This window comes from Heterocephalus glaber, unplaced genomic scaffold, assembly GCF_053883595.1.
Source record: "Heterocephalus glaber isolate CG9 unplaced genomic scaffold, H.glaber_assembly_v1.0 deba00001564, whole genome shotgun sequence".
NCBI lineage: Eukaryota > Metazoa > Chordata > Mammalia > Rodentia > Bathyergidae > Heterocephalus > Heterocephalus glaber.
This window is the reverse complement of record NW_028258351.1, coordinates 9,299,767-9,322,831: the sequence shown is the minus strand read 5'-3', so window position 1 is coordinate 9,322,831 and position 23,065 is coordinate 9,299,767. Positions and strand designations below refer to the sequence as shown.

Here is a 23,065-nt window from a genome sequence, read left to right as displayed (position 1 = left end):
TCAATCATGACACCTTAGCCCAATAGACACAATCTGCATCAAACACAGCTTAGAAAATGACGATTTGTGGCAGCGGTTAATCTGTCACCTTTAACCATGCGAGCTAGATCAAAATCTAGGGCCAGCCCAAAATATGTTTGTAGTAAAGTAAACCGTTCAATATGGCAAATTTACCCTTCCAGATAAGGATTTAGCAGGGGTTGGGGAGGGAGGGGTAGAGAGATAGAGGGAGAGGGAAAAGTTAGAGGTGAGGCTAGAGGACATGGGGAGATCCTGCAAATTGTGGGGATCTGTTGAAGACAGGAGGAGACAGAGGGAAAGAACAGAGACAAGGACAGAACAAACTGACAATAGGGAAGCTAGACATTGAATTCACCTTTCTGTAAAAGTGACAGTCAAGAGGACAGAGAGAGAAAAATATTCAGAATGGGACAGCAGTAGGAACAAAGAGGGAGAGAAGTATAGAGCCAGAAGTTAAGAGAGAGAGAAACGGAAAAAAAATACATACATACATACATATATATATGGATGGATATAACAAAACAAACAAAAAAAGGCCTCCCTCAGGATATGGTTCTGCTGTCCCGGTAAGCAATGTGGGCAGCAGTGTGTGGGTCCAAGTCGATTAGTCTCAGCAAGCCAGCAGTAGTCTACTGAGATTCGGACTGATTTCTGGCTGCAAGGTCTAAGTTGAGGTCCCTGACCTCCTGCAGGATGAAACTCTGCAAGATTTTACTGCAGGTTCCAGCTGCCCTCCCCCCATGCGAGTCCGGGTTTCTATGGGAGGTGCTGATCCCACCAACTTACCAACCACGATGGTCCAGTGTGCTTTCATTGAAGAGATTTTCTTCACTTTCCCAGTGGGCTTCAGTTTTCATGAAGGAGCATCAGAAAGGCCCTCTCTGTTATTCACTTCTGCTCTGTCTTCTGGGGCTCATAACCATGGCCTTTATGTTCCCCCTGGCGCCTCTGCTGTGCGGATTCAGATGCCCTGCAGTCTCCGGCGGGGCACCACTTTCTCAACTGGTGGGCAGGCTGCTGGCGTCCGCGCGACCGGGCGTCTCCGTCGGGGCGCGTGGGCTGCTGGCGTCCGCGCGACCTGGGGGTAGCCGTCGGGGCGCGCGGGCTGCTGGCTTCCGCACTGGATGGGCTGCTGGCGTCCGCGCGACCCTGGGGTCTCCCTGTAGATATCTTTTAAATCCATTGGTTAAAGGTATGGTTCAGCTGTGATTTTTTCGTTGTTGAAATTTTTCTGGTTGACTTGACAGATTGTGCAAGTGGGATATTAAAGCCCCCCACTATGATTGTGTTGCTATCTATCTGTCCTTTATGTGGGGTTGTTTTGTTTTATGAAATAGGTTCACTGACATTTGGTGCATATGTCTTTACAATTGTTATCTCTTCCTAGTGAATTGTTGCCTTTATCAGTATGTATGTAGTGACCTTCTTTGTCTCTTGTGCTTGGTTTTGGTTTCAAGCCTGCTTTGTCAAAAATTAGAATAACTACCGCCAGTTTTCAGGCTCTGCTTTCCTGGAGTTCCAACCTTTAACTTTCAATCTATTTGGGTTTTTTGTGGCTGAGGAATGTCTCCTGGAGGCAACATAGTTGTGTATTTTGATCTAATCTATCATTCTATGTATTTCGGGGGGAGAGTTAAGACCACTTATATTGAGTGTTATTGAATGATGTGTTGATACCTGTCATTGTATTTTTTTTTTTTTTTTTTTTTTTTTGGTACCGGGGATCGAACTCGGGTCCTTGCGCTTGCGCAGCAGGAGGCGAAACCACTGAGCCAAATCCCCGGTCCTGTCCTTGTATTTTTTTTTTCTGTGCTGATTCCCTTTTTTCTTTGTTTATTCTCTTGTTAGGCACCGCCTTTCCTTGGGGTTCTTTGGTAACGTTGGCCTCGCTGTCTGTCTGGTATTTTGTTAAGTACTTCGTACAGTGGTGGCTTGGTGGCAATCAATTTCTATAGGTTTGCTGTTTGAACACGGTACAGATATCTTGTTTTTGTCTTCTTGATGAACATTTATTTTACTGTAATTCACTACTTCAAGAATGCTGACACTGATGATTTTGTCCTATGTTCTAGGGGATTAATATAGAGTATTTGAATAAGGAATATAGTTATGAGAATTGTTTTTTGGGTATTCATGTATAACATTTCAATACTGCTCCAAATAATTTTATTATAAAGCAGATACTTTTCATCATTGAATTTGGTTGGGCCAGCTTAAAATAACAGATTTTCAAATAAATGCCTCCCTCTATTTCTTGTCTCTTTTTAATATTCCTGTGGTTAATTGTCTCTGCCCATTCAAGGAAATATTATTTGTCGTAATTTTCAAAGGATGCTGAAGAGACATAACCATTCAAATAATTCTATTTTAAGAAGTGTCATGCTTCTTCTGTTCCTTTGTTCGTCCTTACAATTTTTTAATTTGACTTACCAATTTACAAGAAAATTCACATAATGATATATAAAAATTGACCACATCTTGATCAAGGAATTTTCCTGTTGGTATAAATTTTGCTTTATATTCCTAATGTTTTTCAAGACATAATGTTTTGTTCTATTTTAAAGACATATCCACAGTTTTAATTTCTTTCTATATGCATTCAGATTTTTGTCACTAGAATTTAAAAATAAATTTTATCATATCTTTGTGTATGGAAATGCAGAAAATCACCCTCAACATTGTGTTTATACTAGACATTTGGGTGACCTAACTCATTAGCTCTTACCGTCTCTAGGCCTTTGAAGTTTTTAAAAATACATTATGCTATATGCAAAAAAAATCACATTTCTGGCTTTTTCCATTTCAGTCAGTATAATTTTTATGGTTTTTATTGCTTATGACCTATAATTTTGTTCAGTGATAAATGCAGTGGTAATAACTACTTGTATTTTCCTGTTCTGATGCTGTTTCACCAGAGTATTTGGTTTGTTGTAGGTTTTATATTTTGTTATTGACAGGTAAGTGTATACCTTTATGGGATACAGTGTGATATTTTGGTATGTTTATACACTGTGTATTGATGATCTCCACACACTAAGGTTATCCACAATTTCAAATAATCATATTTCATTTTGAGGAGAACATTCAAAATCTTCTCTTCTAGTTTTCTGAATATGTGAAACAATATTGTTAATTATAATCAGCCTTCGATACAATGGGGTCAAACTTTCCAGAACCTTCTCTGTGCCATTTCTTTGCCCCTGGGTAATCTGAGAACAGTTCAATCATTGTTTGACAATACCCAGGGAGCTGGGGACTGGGCTTCTGTCTGCACTGGAGTCTCACGCCTCCATGTTACATTTGGCACTCAAGCAATGTTGGAAAAAACAGACTGAGTTCTCTGGCCTGTTTCAGGATGTCCAGGCCCCACTCCTTCTGTGCTCTACACTAGAGGTGCTCAGTCCCTTCTTCCAGCTCCTTCTATGATAAGCACCATTTTTACTACCTACCTTCACACCATCCCGCTACCAGTGTAGACAATCCAAGGTGTTTATATTTAAAGAGATGTTCTCAGATACTTGGTCACCCACTGAAAATAACGATGGGTATTGTACATGTTATGCTTTATATTGATAGAGAAATATTTCTGGACTACTCAAGATTTTGATACCCACATCAAGAGCACCATGGGTTTTATTAAAGGTTGAAAGAAGAGAGCACACCTAGTAGGTGTGTGAAAACGATGCTTTTTATTTAACTGATATACACAACGAATTTCCAAAAGAGTGCTAGAAGTAGCACGTCTGAAGTTGCCATTTGAAGAGCACTTGTTACATTCAGACCTTTGCAGAAAGGGATGCCAGTGAATGTAGGGACAAAATGGGAATATGTATAATATATAAATATTACATACGTTGACTTTGAAGAGTCTGGCTTCAGCAAATGAGTAAAGTTGTACAGTTTATACCAACGCATACTACAAAGGGGAAGGCCGGGTTTCAGAAGTAAGATAACAATCTTAGGATTGGAAATGTTGATCTTGAGGTGCTTGTAATATACTTGTAGGATGTAGTAGGAATCTGGTTCTATGCCTTGGGAAATATTTTATGACTGAAGTTATGGGTTGGGGGAATATCATACATGGTAGATAAGCCACATGAGTGGAAAGGGTCAGTCTATAATGGCTAAGAGGAGTCAGCTGCGAAATTGAGAACACAGCGTTCTAGGTCAGAATGGAAGGGAGCAGGAGAAAAATGAAAGCAAGGAGATTGAAAAGGCCATGTGATGTGACACAAGGCAGCGGTCATATGTTACGATATAAGGGGTGAATGGGAAGTTAGGAGGCTGTGAGAACGAAGAACAAACACTTCTCCCAGGAATGGTACTGCGTTAAAGACATAAGGGTTAAAAGAGGGTATCGGGGCAAAACTGGTGGAGGAAATGTCTGTCTATGTGAGTTCATGTGGACTTCTGTAACAAATTCTGTACTGGGTAATTTATCAACAACAGACAAGCATTCCTCACAATTCTAGAGGGTAGGAAGTCCAAGATCAAGGTACCAGCCTATGAGTGTCTACTGCGGACCTTTCCTCACAGATGGAGCCTTCTGTCTCTTGCTGCTCCTATGGAGGAAGGAGCCAACAAGCTCCCTCCAACTTCTGCTGTGGCCAAGACAAGTATGTCTCAGAGGTATTTGGGGGTCTTGAGGCACATAGGATGGCCAAAGCTGTTGTGGTGACAGTGTAGCCATACTTGAGGAGAAGCAGCTGCTTGATTGGCAGTGCTGCACATTTCTGGGAAGTGGGGGGAGCTAAAATGGGGATTGTCCCTGCTCTCCAGAAGTCTCCTGATGTGGTGGCAAACGAGATCATGGGCAGCGAGGTTTGGGGATTTATAGATATCATCAGTGTGCTCTGATCCCTCCTCAGTCTTTGCCCTGGGAGAGCCCAGTCCTCCACCCCTCTTCACAGTGTCAGCTGCAACAGACCACAGTACCAGGGAAGGACTAAGCAGGTGTCAGGCGTGCGGCAGCAAGCCTGTTCAGGCAGCCACAGGTGGCCAGAAAGTGCTGGGAATAATTTCCCAGGGCCATCCCCAGGGCTTTGAGCGTGAGGTACTCTATGTGACAGCTGTTAGTGACTCCACGCTCCTTCTGGCTGCCAGATGGAGAAGCACCTTAAGGGTCCGGCCTCATTTTCACCTAATCCATCTGGATTAGAAGATTTACCTGTGCCTCACGACCCTCACCAATATTATCATTTGTAACTGTTATACTCTCCATTCCCAAGACTGCACCGCTGACGCAGAAACAGAACAGAGGTGTGAATAGAAGGAAGAGATTTAAGCCCACAGGTTTATGGTACTGAAGTCTAATCTTATTTGTATCCTCTCCTAACCATCAAGACAATGAAAATTTCTATGTGTTAAAAAAAGCAAAACAAAAATTGTCAAAGAAATTAAAAACATAAATGTAACAAACCCACAGAAATTTCTCCCTAGAGCCTCCAGATGTTGTGTTAATATTGCCATTCTCTCTTCTTAATGTTCCTCTTTCTTTCCTGCTCCCTTTTTTTCCTTAGCCTGGCAAAGGCAAGGTGGAAAGTAAGGCAAGAAAAGCCCTGCTCAATGCCATGTTCCACATGTTTCATAAGGTTCTCCAGAGTGGAGAAGACCCTGCAGCAGGCCATGCACCGGAAGCCCCGCTCCAGGCCCTCCAGACCCGGAGGTGTTTTGACGCTGGGCCCTGGCTCCTGAGCCAGAGGCATTGATGCATTCTCAGCCTCTTCCCATCCCTCTTGGACCTCACTGTCCCAGTGAGCCTCGCTGTTAGTTAGGTGCTGTGTATCTGTATCGTCTACGAGGGTGACTCTTGGAGGAATCCCCTCAGGAAAGGTAAGTTTTGCTATGCTTATCCTTGTCGGGGGAGGCTCCAGTTCTCCATCGGTGTCCCCGAAGATAGCGACCCCCCTTTTGGTTAGGACACGCATGTAGTACACGTTCATGACTCTTTCCCTTTCAGTACATCCTGAGGTCATCAAGTGGTTATTGGCGAGCTTGGAAGGTCCATGGGAACTTGAAACGAAGGAGTCCTCCTGACACCCCATCAAATCTTGATGCAGAGGCCTCTTGCGGGATGGTACATATAGAATATATTGAAGTAATTTATTGGTTTCTAGGAAAAATTTCAAAAAGCAGAGGATGAGATGGCCCTGAGAACATCCTTGAGTGAAGGCCTGTGAGATGGGAATGTGTGTATCTATGATGTTTCAGAATTCTGTGTGGTATGTGTTGTGCAAGGTGTGTCCTTGGTATAGCTATGTGAACCATGAGTTTGTGGTGTTGCCTGGAGATAAACAGAGATATGTCATATTGTTATAGGCGTACACATCTATATTATATACACACATGCAATACATATTATCCACACACACAAATATATAGATATATACACACATACACATATTCTGGTCGTATCTGGTGAATGTTTCTGGTACTGGTCAAAGCAGATAGTTCTGGGCGTGTGTATATGTATGTGGGACAGTGTTGTGTGGCAGGGCATGTGATTCCTGTATGAGTGGTGAGTGTTGTTAGATGGTGTGACAGTAGCCTTCCATGGCAAGGGAAATGTTTATGACCTCAGACCCTGCAGCTCAAAGGAGAGTTGATAACAGGGGAGCAGAAGTGACGTTTGGGTAAGAAAATATACATATTGCAGGGCTCATGCGTTTTCTAGCGTTTGGTCTATCAAACATATAGGATTAAAACAGGTTATCTCTTTGAGGAGAAGTAAAGTTCTTTATAGGATTAACATGTAAAGGGGTGAATCTGAGAATAACTGTGTGTAGGAATAAGAGTGCAAGGGTGTACCCATGTGATGCTACGAGGGAATGGGAGGGGAAAGAGAGAGAGAAGAGTATCTGCCAAAGAGAAAGGTCAAATGAAAGAGAAATAGGCCCATAACGTAGTATAAAGAAGTATGACGTATGTGACACTTGAGTGTGTGAAGCTGAATTTACCCCGCTCTGAAGGGAAGGTGCTGATCCCATCCCCTACACATCTCAGTGTGGTCCACTGCCTCAGCCACTGTTGCCTGGGTGTTCTCATGGAAATGTGTGCTGAGGAGCTTTGTCATGTGCTTCGAGGCTTATTTCCTATTCGTCCCTCCCCGAGGCCTCAATCTTAGTCCTTTGCCCTAAGGCCCCCTCCTGTATGTGAAGGAAGAGTGAAGTGAGGCGTGGTCTTGCCAGCAGCTCAGCTGTGCCTCTTGTCCAAGCTCAGATCCCCTTTACATCGGCCTCACTATTCTCTGCACCTCCTAGACAGTCACAACCTCAAATGAAAGATTTGGTCAAGTGTTCAGTTTGGAGAAATAAATATTCATGATCTCACTATGCCACTGTTCCTGTTCCCACTGAGAACCAAGTTCGCCTCCCTTTATTTAACTGTTTAGAGTATCAAGATCTCTCATTAGAAATCTCACATTAGACCAATTAGTGTCTTACCTGGGTACGACACAAACATTGCAGTGACATGGTGTGTGTTGACTGCAGTGTGTGTATGAGATAATCGCATGTTGGTTAAAATTAAATTAGGCTTTACAGTGTGACTGATTTGATGGCTACAAATCTGAGTATGGAATAAATTTTGCTTGAAAGGGAATGACACTGGGGTGTGTCTCTGTTAGTTTGACACATATCTGTGGGTTGACTGAATGCCCTCTGCTTAAGGATTTGTGTGTGAGTGCTAGTGTATTGTTTGCCATTGTTTAGAAATACAATGTAATTAGTGAAAATAGTCTCTTTGAAACTAGAGCCATTAGTGTATGTGCAATCCAAAGAAATAATCAAGGATTATGAGTATGCAAAAATCAAGGTATATAAGAAAAAGAAATCATGAGTTTTGAAAATGCAGAACTGTGGGAGGATAAAAAAAAATGAGGGTACCAAGAAGACTGTAAAAGACCAAGTGGGCATTTATGTGTTTGCCTCAGAAAATAAAATGAAGGACTGAGTTCAAATTGGTTGATACAAAAATCTTATACTTTCGCTCAACAAAAATGTCTTAATATAGCAAAATATAGGCAAGAGAATGTTGAAAACATCCCCTTATTCTCTCCACAGAAGGCAACTCTAGTGGCCAGGCAAAGTATAATCAGTCAATATATTTTTCTTCAAACAAAAAAATATATGCAATAATGAGAATATAAAAACGGAAATCATGCTACATGCCCAGTGCTCCTGGATATAAGAATGCATGAAGGGACGGAGAGAGAAGGTATGTATTTTGCACTTTCATTTATACAAAGTTTAATACACAAAATGAGAGTGAGATCATCTAGAAGTTAGAGTAATAATTACTTGTTTGCAAAGTTGGGACAAAAACTGAGAATACAGAACTCACGTGCCTGTGGAAGATGAGAAGGAAGGGAGAGAGGAGTGTAGACAGTGCAGATGGGTCTGGGAAGGGACCCGTGTGTGAATACTGCCTATGGAAATGCATGGATGTGATGTACTTTTGCATTGGGTGTGTCTATAATGTATCTCAAACCCAGGTATTTTGAGGATCCTATGATGTTGGGGTTGTTTTAAGCGGCTAGTGTCTTCACACCTTCGTGCCGGTCTACCATAGTCCTCCTGATCATGCTAACACACTGTTTTTGTGTCTCTGATCATTTTGTACCCCCTCGGCCAATCTCCCACCATTTCCTTAGCAGAAACCCATCCGCCAGTGATCGTGGACTTACTCCAGGCTTCTTAGGTGTTTTCCCTTTGGTATTGACTACTTCCGCTTCTGGTTATTTTCTGTTTCTTTCTGACTAAATTGCCTGTATCAACTGATGGTCAGAAGCATTCAAGTAAAATCTGGGATGTGCCTAACTAACTTTTGGACCCTGTTCAACAGTCCCTCCATACCTGCACCACGAAATTTGTCTTCATGGGAGAGGTGCTCTGAAGCTCTGTAAGAAATATCCCTCACTTTGTAGTGTTGAGTTGGAGCCAGTACCTCGTCTTCACCCTGAAGATCAGCTTGCATAGTCACCTCTCCTGTGAAAGTAAATCATGATGAAGAGATATGGTCCCGGTTTGGTGTTCATGTGTATTGATTTATTCTTAAGCAAATAATATGAGTCTATCCTTTGGCATTTTCGGTGAACATATATTGCCTCCATCCTTTTTCATAAATAATACGGTTCCTATTAGTAAACATTTTTAAACGTGGAATAATCTTTATCTTGTCACTACATTGCGAATCACCACATTTGCCCAACCTGTGGGTGGCACAGAGCCTCCTTGCTTCTGCCTTTCCACTTAGACTATGACAACATGCTTACTGAACTGCCTTGTACTTAGCTCTGCTCACGGGATAACATTTGCTACAAGGGAAAATGAATACAAGTGTCATGTGCCACTTCTATAGCCATACAGACCTCTGCATCTATCCACGCACTTGCCCTTTCCAGTTGACCGGGATGTTGGTAATCCAGAGTTTCTTTGAAAGCCATATGTGGATGACAGTAATTTTTAGACTCACCCTATGCATTAGCTCCGGAAAGACAACTGCTCTATTTCCTTGAACATACACAAGTAAGAAGTAGATTCTGTGTGTACTAGTTACTGTAGCTTGACCTCATCTAGTGAAGTCAAGTTGTACTGTGTTTTTAAGGGGAACATAATTTCATTTGGTCTGTAGTATGTGGACAGTTATGGTGGATGTTAGTATTTACCTTTCTTTGACCTATTTTTTGCCTTGTGTGTGTGTGTGTGTGTGTGTGTGCCTGTGTGTCTGTTTGTATATGAATATGTGTGAGTATGTGCTTTACATATTTTATAGTTTATAATTTATAGCATTTTTATTATGTGCTAATGTTAATGAAGGTAAAAAAGACAAGTTTACCCCTGTACAAAGGATTATTAGAAAATACAGAAGCTCAAAATGTTTTTGGAAAGATCAGACTGTTCTTAGGAATATGAGCCACTCCTTTGAATTTTGGAGTCAGCTCCAATCTTCCTGCTCACATCAGTGAACAACAGCTGTCCATCACAGGACTTACTTGTTTCCTGTTAACCTCCAAGGCAACAACAACTGTTCAATTTCTAATTTTTCTGTAAGCCAAATCTTATCTCCTTAATTCACCATTCATAGCTAATTCATGTATGGCTGTGTGGGTGTGCATGTGTGTTTGTGTGTGTCCTGATTCTTCTTACATTTCACATAGGAGTCATACAGACATATCTCCAATATGTCATACAGACATATCTCCAAATTTTTTTTACTTTTGCTTAAATAAATAAATAATGACTTTTTAAATGCTTCTTTCAGTTCCATGAACCAGTTTCTTCATCAAAATGAAGAAAGTACTCAGAAATCGTTACTTCGTTTACACTCCCAATATCCTTAGGAGGAAGTCAAATGACAGAAAATCCATTGTTCAAAGAAAAAAAGTTGTCTGGACTGTGTATGTGACAGTGTAAACTAGAGTGATTCTGAATAGACTGCCCCTTCTGCCACAGAGATAAAATCTGGATCACCCGAACCTTCTCTTCACCCTCAGACTACCTGAGCCCTTGGAAAGACAAAAATCTTCCCTCATTCAGCCACTTCTGTCTCTCTCCTTCACTCCCTCACCACAAACTACAAATCCTTTCTTCCCCCTCATTTTAAAGACAAGTCCTCATTCCCCTCTTAGAGAATATACTAACATGTACCTCTTGACATCTTTGCAGGTTGAGGTGAGAGTCTGCTTTCTAGATGTTTTCTCTTCTGTTTATGGTTCATGATTTCACTCTCTGGAGAATCGCTGAAATCAGGTAAATTTCTCTCTGATATATCTCTCACAGTGTTAGTCAAGGCTGATAAAGAATGAAATTTGTATAGCCAAACCAAAAAACACCACGGGAAGGTATGTGTTGACCAGATCACTGTGTGGAGCAGTGATCAGTTGGGCACCACAGTTGATGTGATGTCAGTTATCACTAAGGGCTCGGCAGTGTACTGTGACCCCTCGATGACATCACTAGAGTTCCAGGACCCAGGAAGTACTCACAGCACTGCAGGCTTGCCAATATCCTTTGCCTATGTAGATGGACGCCTTTTATCTAGTGGAAATTCTGTCACTGACCTGAATCTCCATATCTTGGCCTTCATATCCAAACTGTAGATAGACAGTGTTGATTACAAGGAAATCCTTTTATGTGCCTGGGGATATTTCATTAATCAATCTCCCCAGTGGTGAGGATATGGCAGGAGCAGAGAGGATTAGGCTTAGCACTATGCTTGTCTCATAGAAAATAGTAAATTTATACCTAAATAGTATTCTTTAAATTAGGTAGATACACGTGTGAGGTGCATACTGTAATATAGGTGTAGATGTGAGAGTGTCTCATAAATCCACACAATTCTCGTAATGATTGGATCTCTCATGTGCCTGCACAAGCACACCCATCACCTTTGACACTCTTCTTCATTACTTCCCCACGGGGTGGGAGAGACACAGCCCTTGGCTTCACAAGACTGGCTCTTTGTAGACTTTCAAAGGAGTTTCTTTTGGTTTTGGGGGGGTTTTTTTGGTACCGGGGATCGGACTCGGGTCCTTGCGCCTGGGAGACAGGTGGCGAAACCACTGAGCTAAATCCCCAGCCCCATCAATGGAGTTTTTAATCTCTTGCAAATCTGTTTGCATCTGTTTTATGGATTCCATTTGTTTCCTATGTATGTTGGGATTCCGTCGTGTTCCTGAGCTCCTCTCTAGGTTGATGAATCATGTCTTGTACTATGAGCACAATCCCTGCTGTTATCTGAGAAATTATTTCTGATTTCATTTTTTCCAGATCCTCTTTTGTTGCTAGTTCAGGGAGTCCAAGTGGTTGAGTATCAGAGTGTTCCATCTGGTTTCCCTTTGGGGTTGCTGTAGGTGGTCTGGAAGTCTGATTTTGAGACTTGTTTACGTGTCTTCTCATTTTGATGGGGGGCAGGGGCTGTGCTGCTGGCGCCCACTTGGCTCACCATATCTGTGCTGGCAGGGGTGGTATAGCGGCCCTGAAGCATCCTCTTGTGTGCTGGGAGCGGCTCACCTCCTCTGTGCTGGCAGGGGTCTTCTCAGCACGATTTATTAAAGAGGCTATCTTTCCTCCAGTGAGGGTATTTGGGTCCTTTGTCAAAGATGAGGTGGCTGAGTATGTCTGGAGTTGTTCCTGCATCTTGTAATCTCTTCCACTGATCCTCAGGTCTGTTTCTTTGCCAGGACCATGCGGTTTATATCACAGTAGCTTTGTAGTATAGTTTCAAGTTGGGGACTGTGATACTCCCTACCTTGTCTTTGTTGCCTAGAATTCTTTTTGCTCTTCTGGGTCTCTTGTTCCAAATGAATTTTTGGTTTGTTTTCTCTAGTTCTGGGTAATATGCTGTTGGAATTTCAATTGAGATTGCATCCAATCTATCTAGCAGTGTTGGAAGGATGGCCATTTTCACTATATTGGTTCTCCCTACCCAGCAGCAAGGGATAGCTTCCCATTTTCTGATATTCTCTTTGATCTCTTTTTTCAGAGTTCTGTAGTCTTCAGAGTAGAGGTCTTCTATTTCTTTCATTAAATTGATTGCTAGATATTTCTTTTTTCTTTTTTGGATGCTGTTGTGAAAGGAGTTGTTTCTCCAGTTCCTCTCTCAGCGAGTCTGTTGTTCGTGTATAGGAAGGCTATTGACTTTTGTGTGTTGACCTTGTGTCCAGCTACTCTACTGAATTTGGTTATTAAGTCTAGAAGACTTTTGGTGGAGTTCTTGGAGTCTTGTATATAGTGTATCGGGTCATCTGCAAATAATGACAATTTAACTTTTTTGTTTTGTGTCTTAATTCCTTTTATTTCTTTCTCTTATCTAATTGCTGTGGCTAATGTTTCCAAAACTATATTGAACAGGAGTGGTGATAGTGGACATCCTTGTTTTGTTCCTTATGTTAGTGTGAAGGATTTCAGTTTTAGACCCTTTAGTATGATGTTAGCTATTGGTTTTTCATATATGGCTTTTATCAGGTTGAGATGGAGACCATCCATTCCAATTTTCTGTAGGGTTTTTATTAGGAATGGTCACTGGATTTTGTCGAATACTTTTTCTGCATCTGTTGGGAGGATCAGATGGTTTTTGTCCTTGGCCCTATTGATATAGTGTATTACATTTATTGATTTGCATATGTCAACCCATCCCTGGATCCCTGGGATGAATCCCACTTGGTCACGGTGTATGATTTTCTGATGATCTTCTGCATTCTGTTTGGCAGTATCTTATTGAGGATTTTTGCATCTATGTTCATTAGTGAGATTAGCCGATAGTTCTCTTTTTTGGTTGGGTCCTTCTCTGCTTTGGGGATCAAGGTGTTGCTTCCTTCTAGGAATGAATTTGGGAGTATTGCATCCCTTTCAATTTCATTGAAGAATTTAAACAGTAGTGGCAATAGTTCTTCTCTAAATGTCGTGTGGAAGTCAGCAGTGAAGCCACCAGGGACCTAGGCCTTTCTTCATTGGTAAGTTTTTAATTACCTTGTCAATTTTGTTGATTGACATTGGGTTGTTCAGAATTTTTAGGTCTTCTTCATTCAACTTTGGTAATTCCTATGTATCTAGAAATCAGTCCATTTCTTCTCTTTTCCATCTTATTGGTGTCTAAGTTCTCAGAGTAGGTATTGATGATCCTCTGGATTTCTGCTCGGTCCATTGTAATTTCTTTTTCTTCTTTAAACGTATCAATATTATTTTTATTTTTGTCTTACTTATTCATATAATATTATAGTAAATTAAGGCTCCAGAACATGCTAAATTGTAAGACTGGTATGTTTAATACCTAATATAATGTAGCTTTATTTTGAAAACACTACCCCCTTTGTGCTCCTTACAGATCCTAGTGTTTTAGATTGTGTTTCTTAATTTTCCTTTTGCAAATATCTGATTAACTTGTCTGCATCCTTTCATACTCAGTTCACTGTAAATTCACTGGAACTCAACATTCCAGAATTATTCTCTATCCTTCAATTTCCTTTTCCCTAATCTTTATGCCACAGCAAACTTACACTGAACACAAAGCATCACTTTCAGACTTTCTGTCCACTCATCTCTGGATTGTCACTTCTGGATGGCTGTTCTTTGTGTGTATCCCATAATCTTACACAGTGCCTGGCATGTGGCAGAGGCTTGCTAAAATTTTTCGCTCAACAAATGAATGAAGTAATAGTGCCTTCATTATTTAAGGTCCTAGAACTGAACTGAATTTTAAAGTCCTACAACTACTAAAACAAAATTGAAATTTTAGTAGCATCTATAAAATTCAGTAGTATCTGCTATAATTTAGTGAGCGCTAGATAGAGATTAGCATTTTCACAGGCAGGAAGCTTTCTTGGTGCTTCTGACCCTTTTAAAAAGCCAAAAAGAAAGCAAAATAATAACCTGTAAATCACAACAGGAGTTTCACTGGGGCATCAGATTGACGACATAACTAGCCAGAAAAAGAAAAATACTTCTGCTGCAGTTTCAAATGCTTGATACAGTTGCTCGTGTTCCAAGATGCATGTCTTTGTTGATGGCTTGTTTGTTTTTATTGGTAGAGAAAATGTGCTGCTGTAACAAAACCATAAAAGGCTGTATGAGATGGAATCTGGAGAATCTAAAGGTATTTAAAATAAATATTTCCACCCTTGAGTTTAGCAATTTTCAAGACAGATGTCGTCTATCAAAGAAAGTACCAAATGCTTTTTTTGCTCCTCAACTTGGCAGAAACATTTGCATTTTCTGTGTTCTCAGTTCCCTGATAGGGAGTTTGGGTTTTTGGGGGGTTTTTGTCCCCCCCCCCATTAACTTTATTGGTACATTTTAGGTATAAAATACAGTTACATTTGTCATTGGGATCTTGTACCATTGCATGAGTCTCTTGGTTCTTATATTTTTTTCCCCTTCCCTTGCCCTCCCTTCACCCCCTCCACCCTTCCCTATTTGCAAAGACTTTGTTTCCATTTTTTTTCCTCTTCTCATATTTTTTCCTTTCCCTTTTTCCCCTTCCCCTACCCCTCCCACTTCTCCTGCACCTTTAGACCTTTTCTTCAGGTTACACAATATCAGTTATACATTTTTAAAATTACAATATTAAGATCTAGGAGACATTACCACAGATTTTACAGAATTTAAAAGGATATAAAAAGCGTATTACAAAAATCTTTTTTGAAATAAATTTGACAACTTCTAAGAAGTAACTTGGAAGACAAATTAATGAAACTAACTCTGGAGGAAATATAAAATTTGAACAGCACCTATTAAAGAAAGTATATTCCCAGCTTGAAAACCTACCTATATGACAACAGCAGGCTCATAAACATTTTAACTGATAAATTATATCAAACAATTAAAGCAGAAAAAAGAAAGAACGCTTCTCCCCTCATTTTAGGAACTCAACATTGTGCTAATCCTAAAACTGGATAAAGATAATAGAAGAGAAAAGTATGAACATAGATAGAAATTTGTTTAATAAAACAAACTATTGGAAGTCAGATCTGGCAGGATGTAGAAAGTGGTTTTGTTATAGGGATGGCAGTGTTGGTTCAGCATTGGAAGATCCACCCCCAAAAGTCATCATTTAAACAGAGGAAAGGAAAAAGCCATATGATCCCGTCACTAGTTGGAGAAAAAGAATTGAACCAAATTCTACAGCTGTTCATGGTAAAAGCTATCAGGAGACTAGAAGTAGAACAGAACCTTCTCAACAGATCAAAGACATGTACTCCATACTTCCAGTAAGAATGCCTTATATGAATGGAGAAGATACAATACTTTCTCCCTAAGGTGGGGAACAAGGGCAGATATGCTTACTCTTCATCTGTCCATTAAACTTTGAAACCTAGTCCCCACCAAAATAGTCTGACGATAAAAAAAAATGACACAACTAGGATAGGACTGGCATGGCAGAAGCAAAATCTTTATATGTAGATGAAATGATCATCTATAGAGAAAATTCTAAGAAATCTCTAGGAGCCCCTAGAACTTGTACTTGAATTTAGCAGGATTAGAAAACACATGATATATATAAAAATTCAGGTCTGTGTATACTTGCTATAAATGAAGAATTGAATATTGAAATTTAAAAGTTATGTAGGAGTACAAAGGACCTAGAATAGTTAAAAACAAAAACAAAAACAGTGTTGGAAGACGTTTAGTACCTAATTTAAGAGTTCTTCTAAAACTACAGTAATCAAGGCAGTGTTGGTGTAAGGAAAGACATATAGATCATTTGAATAAAACAGAGAATCTAGAAATAGAACCACACATATATGGTCCACTGAGTTTTGAAAGATTATTTAACATTAGCATTTTATAGAATATAAACTCAATTCAAGAGCCGAGGAAGAGATAGTGTTTTCAGCAAATGGCACTGGAACAGCTGATATCCGTATATAAAAAATTAACCTCAACTCTTTATTTCCATACATGAAAATAACTTGAAGGGATCTACAAACCTAAATAAGAAAGCCTAAAAGTATAAAACTTTAAGAAGAAATTATAAGGGAAAATATTTTTGAATTCAGGGTAGGCAAGAACTACCTAGGATACAAAAAACATGATGTATAAAAGAAAAAAATTGATAAATGAGATTCCATCAAAATTTAGAACTTTAAATGACATCATTAAAATGAAAAGTAGTCCTTAAACAGACCATATTTACAATGCATATAACCTATGAGCAGAATATATAAAGAATTCTTAGAGCTCATTAATAGACAACCCAATTAAAATGTAGACATAAGAAGATGATAAATAACCAGTATAGCACAAGGAATAGTGTGCAACTCTAGAATCAGAAAAATACTAATCACTACAATAATAAGATCAAATTATGCACTCATTAGGGAATTGAAGTTAAAAGCTTTAAAAGCCTTGTCATGACTTTTTCTTTTTGTTGGATTCTCCCCCTTTACATTTAATTTGTCACGCCCAACGGATTCATTCTGCTGGGTTTCCTGGGGTTGTGATCCTCATTGTCTTTTCCTAGGGTATTGTCTAAAATTTTTTGGAGAGCCGGTTTGGTATTCATGAAGTTCCTGAGGTGCTCTTTATCATGAAAATATCTTATTTCTCCATCAATTTTGAAAGGTAGTTTTGCAGGGTACATCAGTCTGGGTTGGAGGCTGTTTTCCTTTAGGGCTTGAAATACAGCACTCCAAGCTCTTCTTGCCTTGAGAGTTTGCATTGAGAAGTCTGCTGTGATTCTGATGGGCTTTCCTTTGTATGTGATTTGTTTCTTTTCTCTCACTGCTTGTAGAATTTTGTTCTTCTGTTGGGTTTCTGGAATCCTAACTATTATATGCCTATGTGTACGTTTTTTTTTTTTTTATTAAGGCTAGCTGGAGTCCTATATGCCTCACTTATCTGTATGTGAAGTTCTTTTCCCCTGCTTAGGAAGTTTTCTGCCATCACTTCTGTGAACAGTTTTTTTTTATGTCATCTGCACTCTCTCCTGTTTCTTCATTGACTCCAGTCAGTCTTATGTTATTCTTCTTTGCATCATCTAGCAGCTGCTGGATTGATTTCTCGTGTTCCCTCACAATTTTAAAGCAATTTTTCTTTTCCTCCTCACTAATTGCAATCTTATCTTCTATATGTGAAATTTTATCCTCACATTGGTTCATTCTGCTGCACAGGCTTTCGATGGAGTTTTTAATCTCTTGGAAATCTGTTTGTATCTGTTTTATGGATTCCATTTGTTTCCTATGTTGAGATTCCATCATGTTCCTCAGATCCTCTATTTTTTTATCTGTGTCCGCTCTAGATTTATTAATCATGTCTTGCACCATGAGCAAACTCTTTGCTGTTACCTGAGTAATTATTTCTGATTTCATTTTTCCCAGATCCTCTTTTGTTGCCAGTTCAGAGTCCAGGTGGTTGAGTATCAGATTGTTCCATCTCGTTTCCCTTTGGGGTTGCTGTAGGTGATCTGGAACTCTGTTTTTGAGGCTTGTTTATGTGTTTTCTCATTTCCAAGGGACAGGTGGGTGGGTGCTTCTGGCACCCACGTGGCTCACCTTCTCTGCCCTAGGAGCTTGGGATGGCAGCGGGGGAAGGCCCATTGTAATTTCACCATGTTCATTCCTAATTGTATGGATTTGGGTCTTTTCTTTCCTTTTTTGGATAAAGTTTGCTAAGGGTTTGTCGATTTTGTTTATTCTTTTGAAGAACCAACTCTTTGCTTCATTGACTCTTTTGGATTGTACTCTTAGTCTCCTTTGCATTGATTTCTGCTCTGATCTTTATAATTTCCTTCCTTGTATGAGCTTTGGGTTTGTCCTGCTCTTTTTCTAGAAGCTTGAGGTTCAGCATCAGGTTGTTTGTTTGAGCTCATTCTGGTTTCCTAATATGAGTATTCACTGCTGTGAATTTCCCTCATAAGACTACTTTCATTGTGTCCCATAGATTCTGATATGTTGTATTGGGATTGTCATTTAATTGTAGAAACTGTCTGATTTCATATTGGCATTGTCATTTAATTGTAGAAACTGATTTCTTCTTCAGTTTCCTCTGTGACCCATTGGTTATTCAGAAGTGTGTTGTTCAATTTTCATTTGTTTATGAACTTCTTGTGGTTTCTTTTGGTATTGATCCCCAGTTTCATCACACTGTGGTCTGATAATACACAGGGGATAACTTCAATTCCTTTGAACGTACTTAAACTTGTTCTATGAGCTAGTATGTGGGCTATTTTTTAGAATAACCCATGTGCAGCCAAAAAGAATGTATATTGTGATTTTGTGGGGTGGAGCACCTTGTAAACATCTCTTAAGTTCATTTGTTCAAGAGTTTGATTGAGTTCTAGTATTTTGTTGTTTATTTTTTGTCCAGTTGATGTTTCTATTTGTGACAGTTGGGTATTTACATCCCCCACTACTAATGTATCAGTGCTTATTTGATTTCTCATGTCCATTGGTATTTGTTTTATATAGTTGGGTGCACTAGTGTTTGTTACATATATATTTATGATTGTCATCTCTTCCTCTTGGATTGTTTACTTTACAAGGATGTAGTGGCCTTCTTTGTCTGTCTTAATCGGTGTTGGTTTGAAATCCATTCGATCTGCCAAGAGGATAGCTACTCTTGCTTTTTATGGGGGAGGGGGAGTTCCTGTCACATAGAGTATTGTTTTCCACCCTTTAACTTTCAGTCTATGAGTTTCTTTTTGAATTAAATGTGTTTCTTGTATGCAGCATGTTTTTGGGTCTTGCTTCTTGACTCCTTCTGTCAGTCTAATTCTTTTGATTGGTGAATTGAGACCATTAACATTGATGGTTATAGTTGATACGTATTGACTTATCCTTGTCATGACTTTTTCTTTTTGTTGGATTCTCCCCCTTTGCATTTAGTTCCTTGTCATGCCCAGTGGATTCTTTTCTTCTGGGCTTCCTGGGTCTGTGATCCTTATTTTCTTTTCCTAGGATATTGTTTAAAATTTCTTGGAGTGCTGGTTTGGTATTCATAAAGTTCCTCAGGTGCTTTTTGTCAGGAAAGTATCTTATTTCTCCCTCAATTTTGAAAGATAGTTTTACAGGGTACATCAATCTGGGTTGGAGTTTGTTTTCTTTTAGGGCTTGAAATGCTTTACTCCAGGATCTTCCTGACTTGAGAGTTTGTGTTGAGAAGTCTGCTGGGATTTCCTTTGTATGTGATTTGTTTCTTTTCCCTAACTCCTTGTCAGATTTTGTTCTTCTGTTCGGTTTCTGGAATCTTAACTATTATATGCCTAGGTGTAGATTTTTTTTCTTTTGTACCAGGGATCAAACTCAGGACCTTGTGCTTGTGAGGCAGGTTCTGGAACCAGTGGAGATTTTTTTGATTATGGCTTATTGGAGTCCTATATGCCTCACTTATCTGTATCTTTTCCCCTGCTTGGGAAATTTTCTGCCATTACTTCTGTGAACAATTTTTTTATATCATTTGTACTCTCTCCTATTTCTTCATTAACTCCAATCACTGTTATGTTATTCTTCTTTGCATTGTCTAGCAGCTGCTGGATTGATTTTTCATGGACCTTTACTATTTTTAAGAAATTTTTCTTTTTCTGGTCACTAAATGCAATCCTGTTTTCTATATCTGATATTCTGCCCGCACATTGGCTCATTCTGCTGCATAAACTATCAATGGAGTTTTTAATCTCCTGGATATATGTTTGCATCTGTTATATAGATTCCACTTGTTTTCTATTCTGGGATTCCGTCATGTTCCTCAGCTCCTCTATTTTTTTTTATATATGTCTGCTCTGGAGTTATTAATCATTTCTTGCATTATAGACACAATCTCTGTTGTTAACTGAGAAAATATTTCTGATTTCATTTTTTCCAGATCTTCTTTCATTGCCAGTTCAGGGAGTCCAGGTGGTTGAGTATCATCAGATTGCTCTATCTCACTTCCATTTGGGGTTGTCTTAGGTGATCAGGAAGTCTGGTTTTGAGACTTCTTTTCGTTTCTTCTCATTTCAGCAGATACAACCTGCTGCAGCTTTGTTGAGGAGACTTTTTGCTTGCCCAGTGGTGTTCAATTCTCTGCAAGCCACTGAGAGGCCTTTTCTCTGCTGCTCACCACTGTGCAAATTCCAATGCTATCTGGGCTGGCCTCTGGCTGTTGCTTGGCCACCTGCATAGCTCTTTTCCAGGCAGGCCTTTGACTGGGGCCTATGGGCCCAAGCTGCTGCTGTCTGGCCAGGGACCTGGCTAGGACCTGCTCATACATGCTCAGCTCTGGTCCATGCAGGCTTCTCGCTGGGATCTGAGCGCACTTACCGATGGAAACTGGGTTGGCCTCTGGCTGTTGCTTGTGTGCCTGTCAGTCACAGATTTTCTAAAGAACTGATTCTAGGAAAATGATATCCAGATAATATGTTTATCACTGTATATAACATTTAAAAATGCTTAAATCCGTATTGACTAAGTCAGTAGCATTTAGTATTAAGCTTGCATGTAAATCACTTGTGAAGTTTGTAAAAATTTGGATTCTCAGATTCAAACCCAGGACATTTTACTGTGAGCATTGAAAACATTCATTCCAGTTTCAAGGGGCTGGAACAACACAGGCAAAGGTTTGCCTGTTAGTTACACTCTTAATTAGCTGCATGACTCTGGGCAAGTTGTACCTTGTCTGAGCCAGCATTTCCTCTGTCATCAAATTGGGGTAAAGGTAGCCATTAGTGGACTTGTTAGGATGGAAAGGACAATGCATAATTGTTAAGAAAACTTGACTTACGAAAAAACTAAATCCAAAACCATGAACATGTATCAAAAATGAATTTACTTGTGTAGGAGTATGGATACCAGGTCCATAATATTTTGTAAAATAATTGCTGCTTTCTAAAATGATGTTTTATCTTCATTTCAGGAATAAGTGACTACAAACATTGTGGCACCTTCCTTTCTGCTGACTTCTGCCTTCAGATTTTCCTACTTCCATCTTACTCATCAAAGATGACAGAATCACCAAAATTTTAAGACTGGTTTATTAAAAAAATTCTTTTCATTATTTCACACAGATGACAAAGAAACAGTAAACAACGTTCTATAATTATTTCTTGGTTGATGGTTTTGGAACCATGCCCTTTAGAAAAAGCTAAACTTACTCAAATACGTGTAAACCACTGTGTGACTGGCAGAGATGAGGGAGGGCTGATGTAGATAGTGTTGTGGGAATGGCTTCAGCAAGCAGTAAAGAGTACATGGTGATGCCTTACAAAATTTATCAAAGCCAAATAAACTTATGTTTGTGTTAAGAGTCCCAGAGTGTGGTTGCTTGGCTAGAAGCCCATAGTACAGGAGAGTAGTTGGAGAGTCGAAGGAACATTCTTAGAGCTCACTCAGGTCCCTGCTCCTTAACCTGCCCACAGATGTGACTGTTTCCTTACTGCTTCCAGGTCACTTAAAAATTCAGTTCCGAGGTCAGGGGTGCACTTGGTACCAGACTCAGTGCAGTTGTTGCAGACCGGTCAGCCTCTTTGGTTTGGAAACTCTAAAGAGAGACAGAGTTCTAAAAATTGAGGAATTGGTGAGAGAATGTCTGTTCTTACACTTGTCTGTGCCCTGCTTGCCTTGAAGGCTGAATCTGCCTACTTTGTGAGGATTATTTCCTCATCCTCAGATCCCCAGACCTTTCCAGAATGACTGAAAGTGTTTCCTCAAGCAGCCTCCTCTTGCTGCTGTCACTTCTTCCTCTCTTTCCTGTGCCTGACTCCCTATGGGTCTCAGGACAAGCCAGGCCAGGAGACACTTCTGTGGCTTTTTCTGACTCCTGCCTCAAAGGTCAGGGTCCTCAAAGGTCGGGGCTCCCTACAGTAGCCCGCACCCATCTCCTGGTGCCCGTGCAGGCTGCTCCCTACTCCAAGCCCTGCTAGCCTTGTCCTTACATGTTCTGCCTCTTCACAGAGATGGGCAGGAGGACCAACTCTTACCTGGCACTGTCTATTGGTCTCATAATAGTCACCCACCATTTTACTAAGGGTCAGCTGGGGATCATTGACAAAGAGCAGCAGGTGCTTAAGGGCCTAGGCCAGTGATGGTGAATCTTTCAGAGCTTTCAATGATGCATGCAGCTCACCATGGCACAGGTGCCACAGCTTTGCCACCAGTGGCCTAGGCCAGCTCTGAGCAAAGACTCAATTTTCATTGAGACCAATGAGCCAGCTCCTTCTGCCCAAAGATACAATCTGAAGAAAGTAGTTGGAGATAGCACGGTTTAGAAGTAAATATTTTAGGATGTGGAGAACTGGCAAGAGGTGGGAGTTTCCTGTTTCACAATTTCCCCCTCTATTTCTTGTTCTGCTTCCATCTGGGTTTGGTCTCTGTCTCCATCTGCAGAAAGTACAGCCAAAGAAACCATCTGCCTCTCACTCTAGCTCTACTCGGAAAGGGATTGTTTTCATCAAGGACAACTTTGAAAATCACCTGGGAGGTGGAACTGGGGGGAGTTTATTACTCCGCTGAGCACTGGGAAGCAGATGCAGTGCGATTGTTCCTCTCATTGAAAACAGTTTTAGTTTTCCCACTTCTCTAATAGGACAAAATTCAACCTTGCCTTTGAGGTACCTAGAATAGAAAGCCAAAATT

General features: G+C 40.2%; 1 protein-coding gene and 1 long non-coding RNA gene across 2 annotated transcripts; one reads left to right on the top strand and one right to left on the bottom strand.

The window, feature by feature from the left end:
• Positions 1–3,385: 3,385 nt before the first annotated feature.
• LOC147823824 (protein FAM170A-like) lies at positions 3,386–10,846 on the bottom strand. Its single transcript, XM_087191508.1, has 3 exons — positions 10,668–10,846; positions 8,874–9,005; positions 3,386–6,133 (listed from the first exon to the last, which is right to left on the bottom strand). Exons 1-3 carry the CDS (start codon positions 10,735–10,737, stop codon positions 5,478–5,480), a joined length of 858 nt encoding a protein of 285 aa, XP_087047634.1. The 5' UTR covers positions 10,738–10,846; the 3' UTR covers positions 3,386–5,477.
• Positions 5,919–22,545, top strand: LOC147823823 (uncharacterized). Its single transcript, XR_015443178.1, has 5 exons — positions 5,919–6,097; positions 8,082–8,235; positions 10,686–10,769; positions 14,549–14,613; positions 21,348–22,545. It is a non-coding gene; the product is annotated as an uncharacterized LOC147823823 (long non-coding RNA).
• The last annotated feature ends 520 nt before the right edge of the window (positions 22,546–23,065 follow it).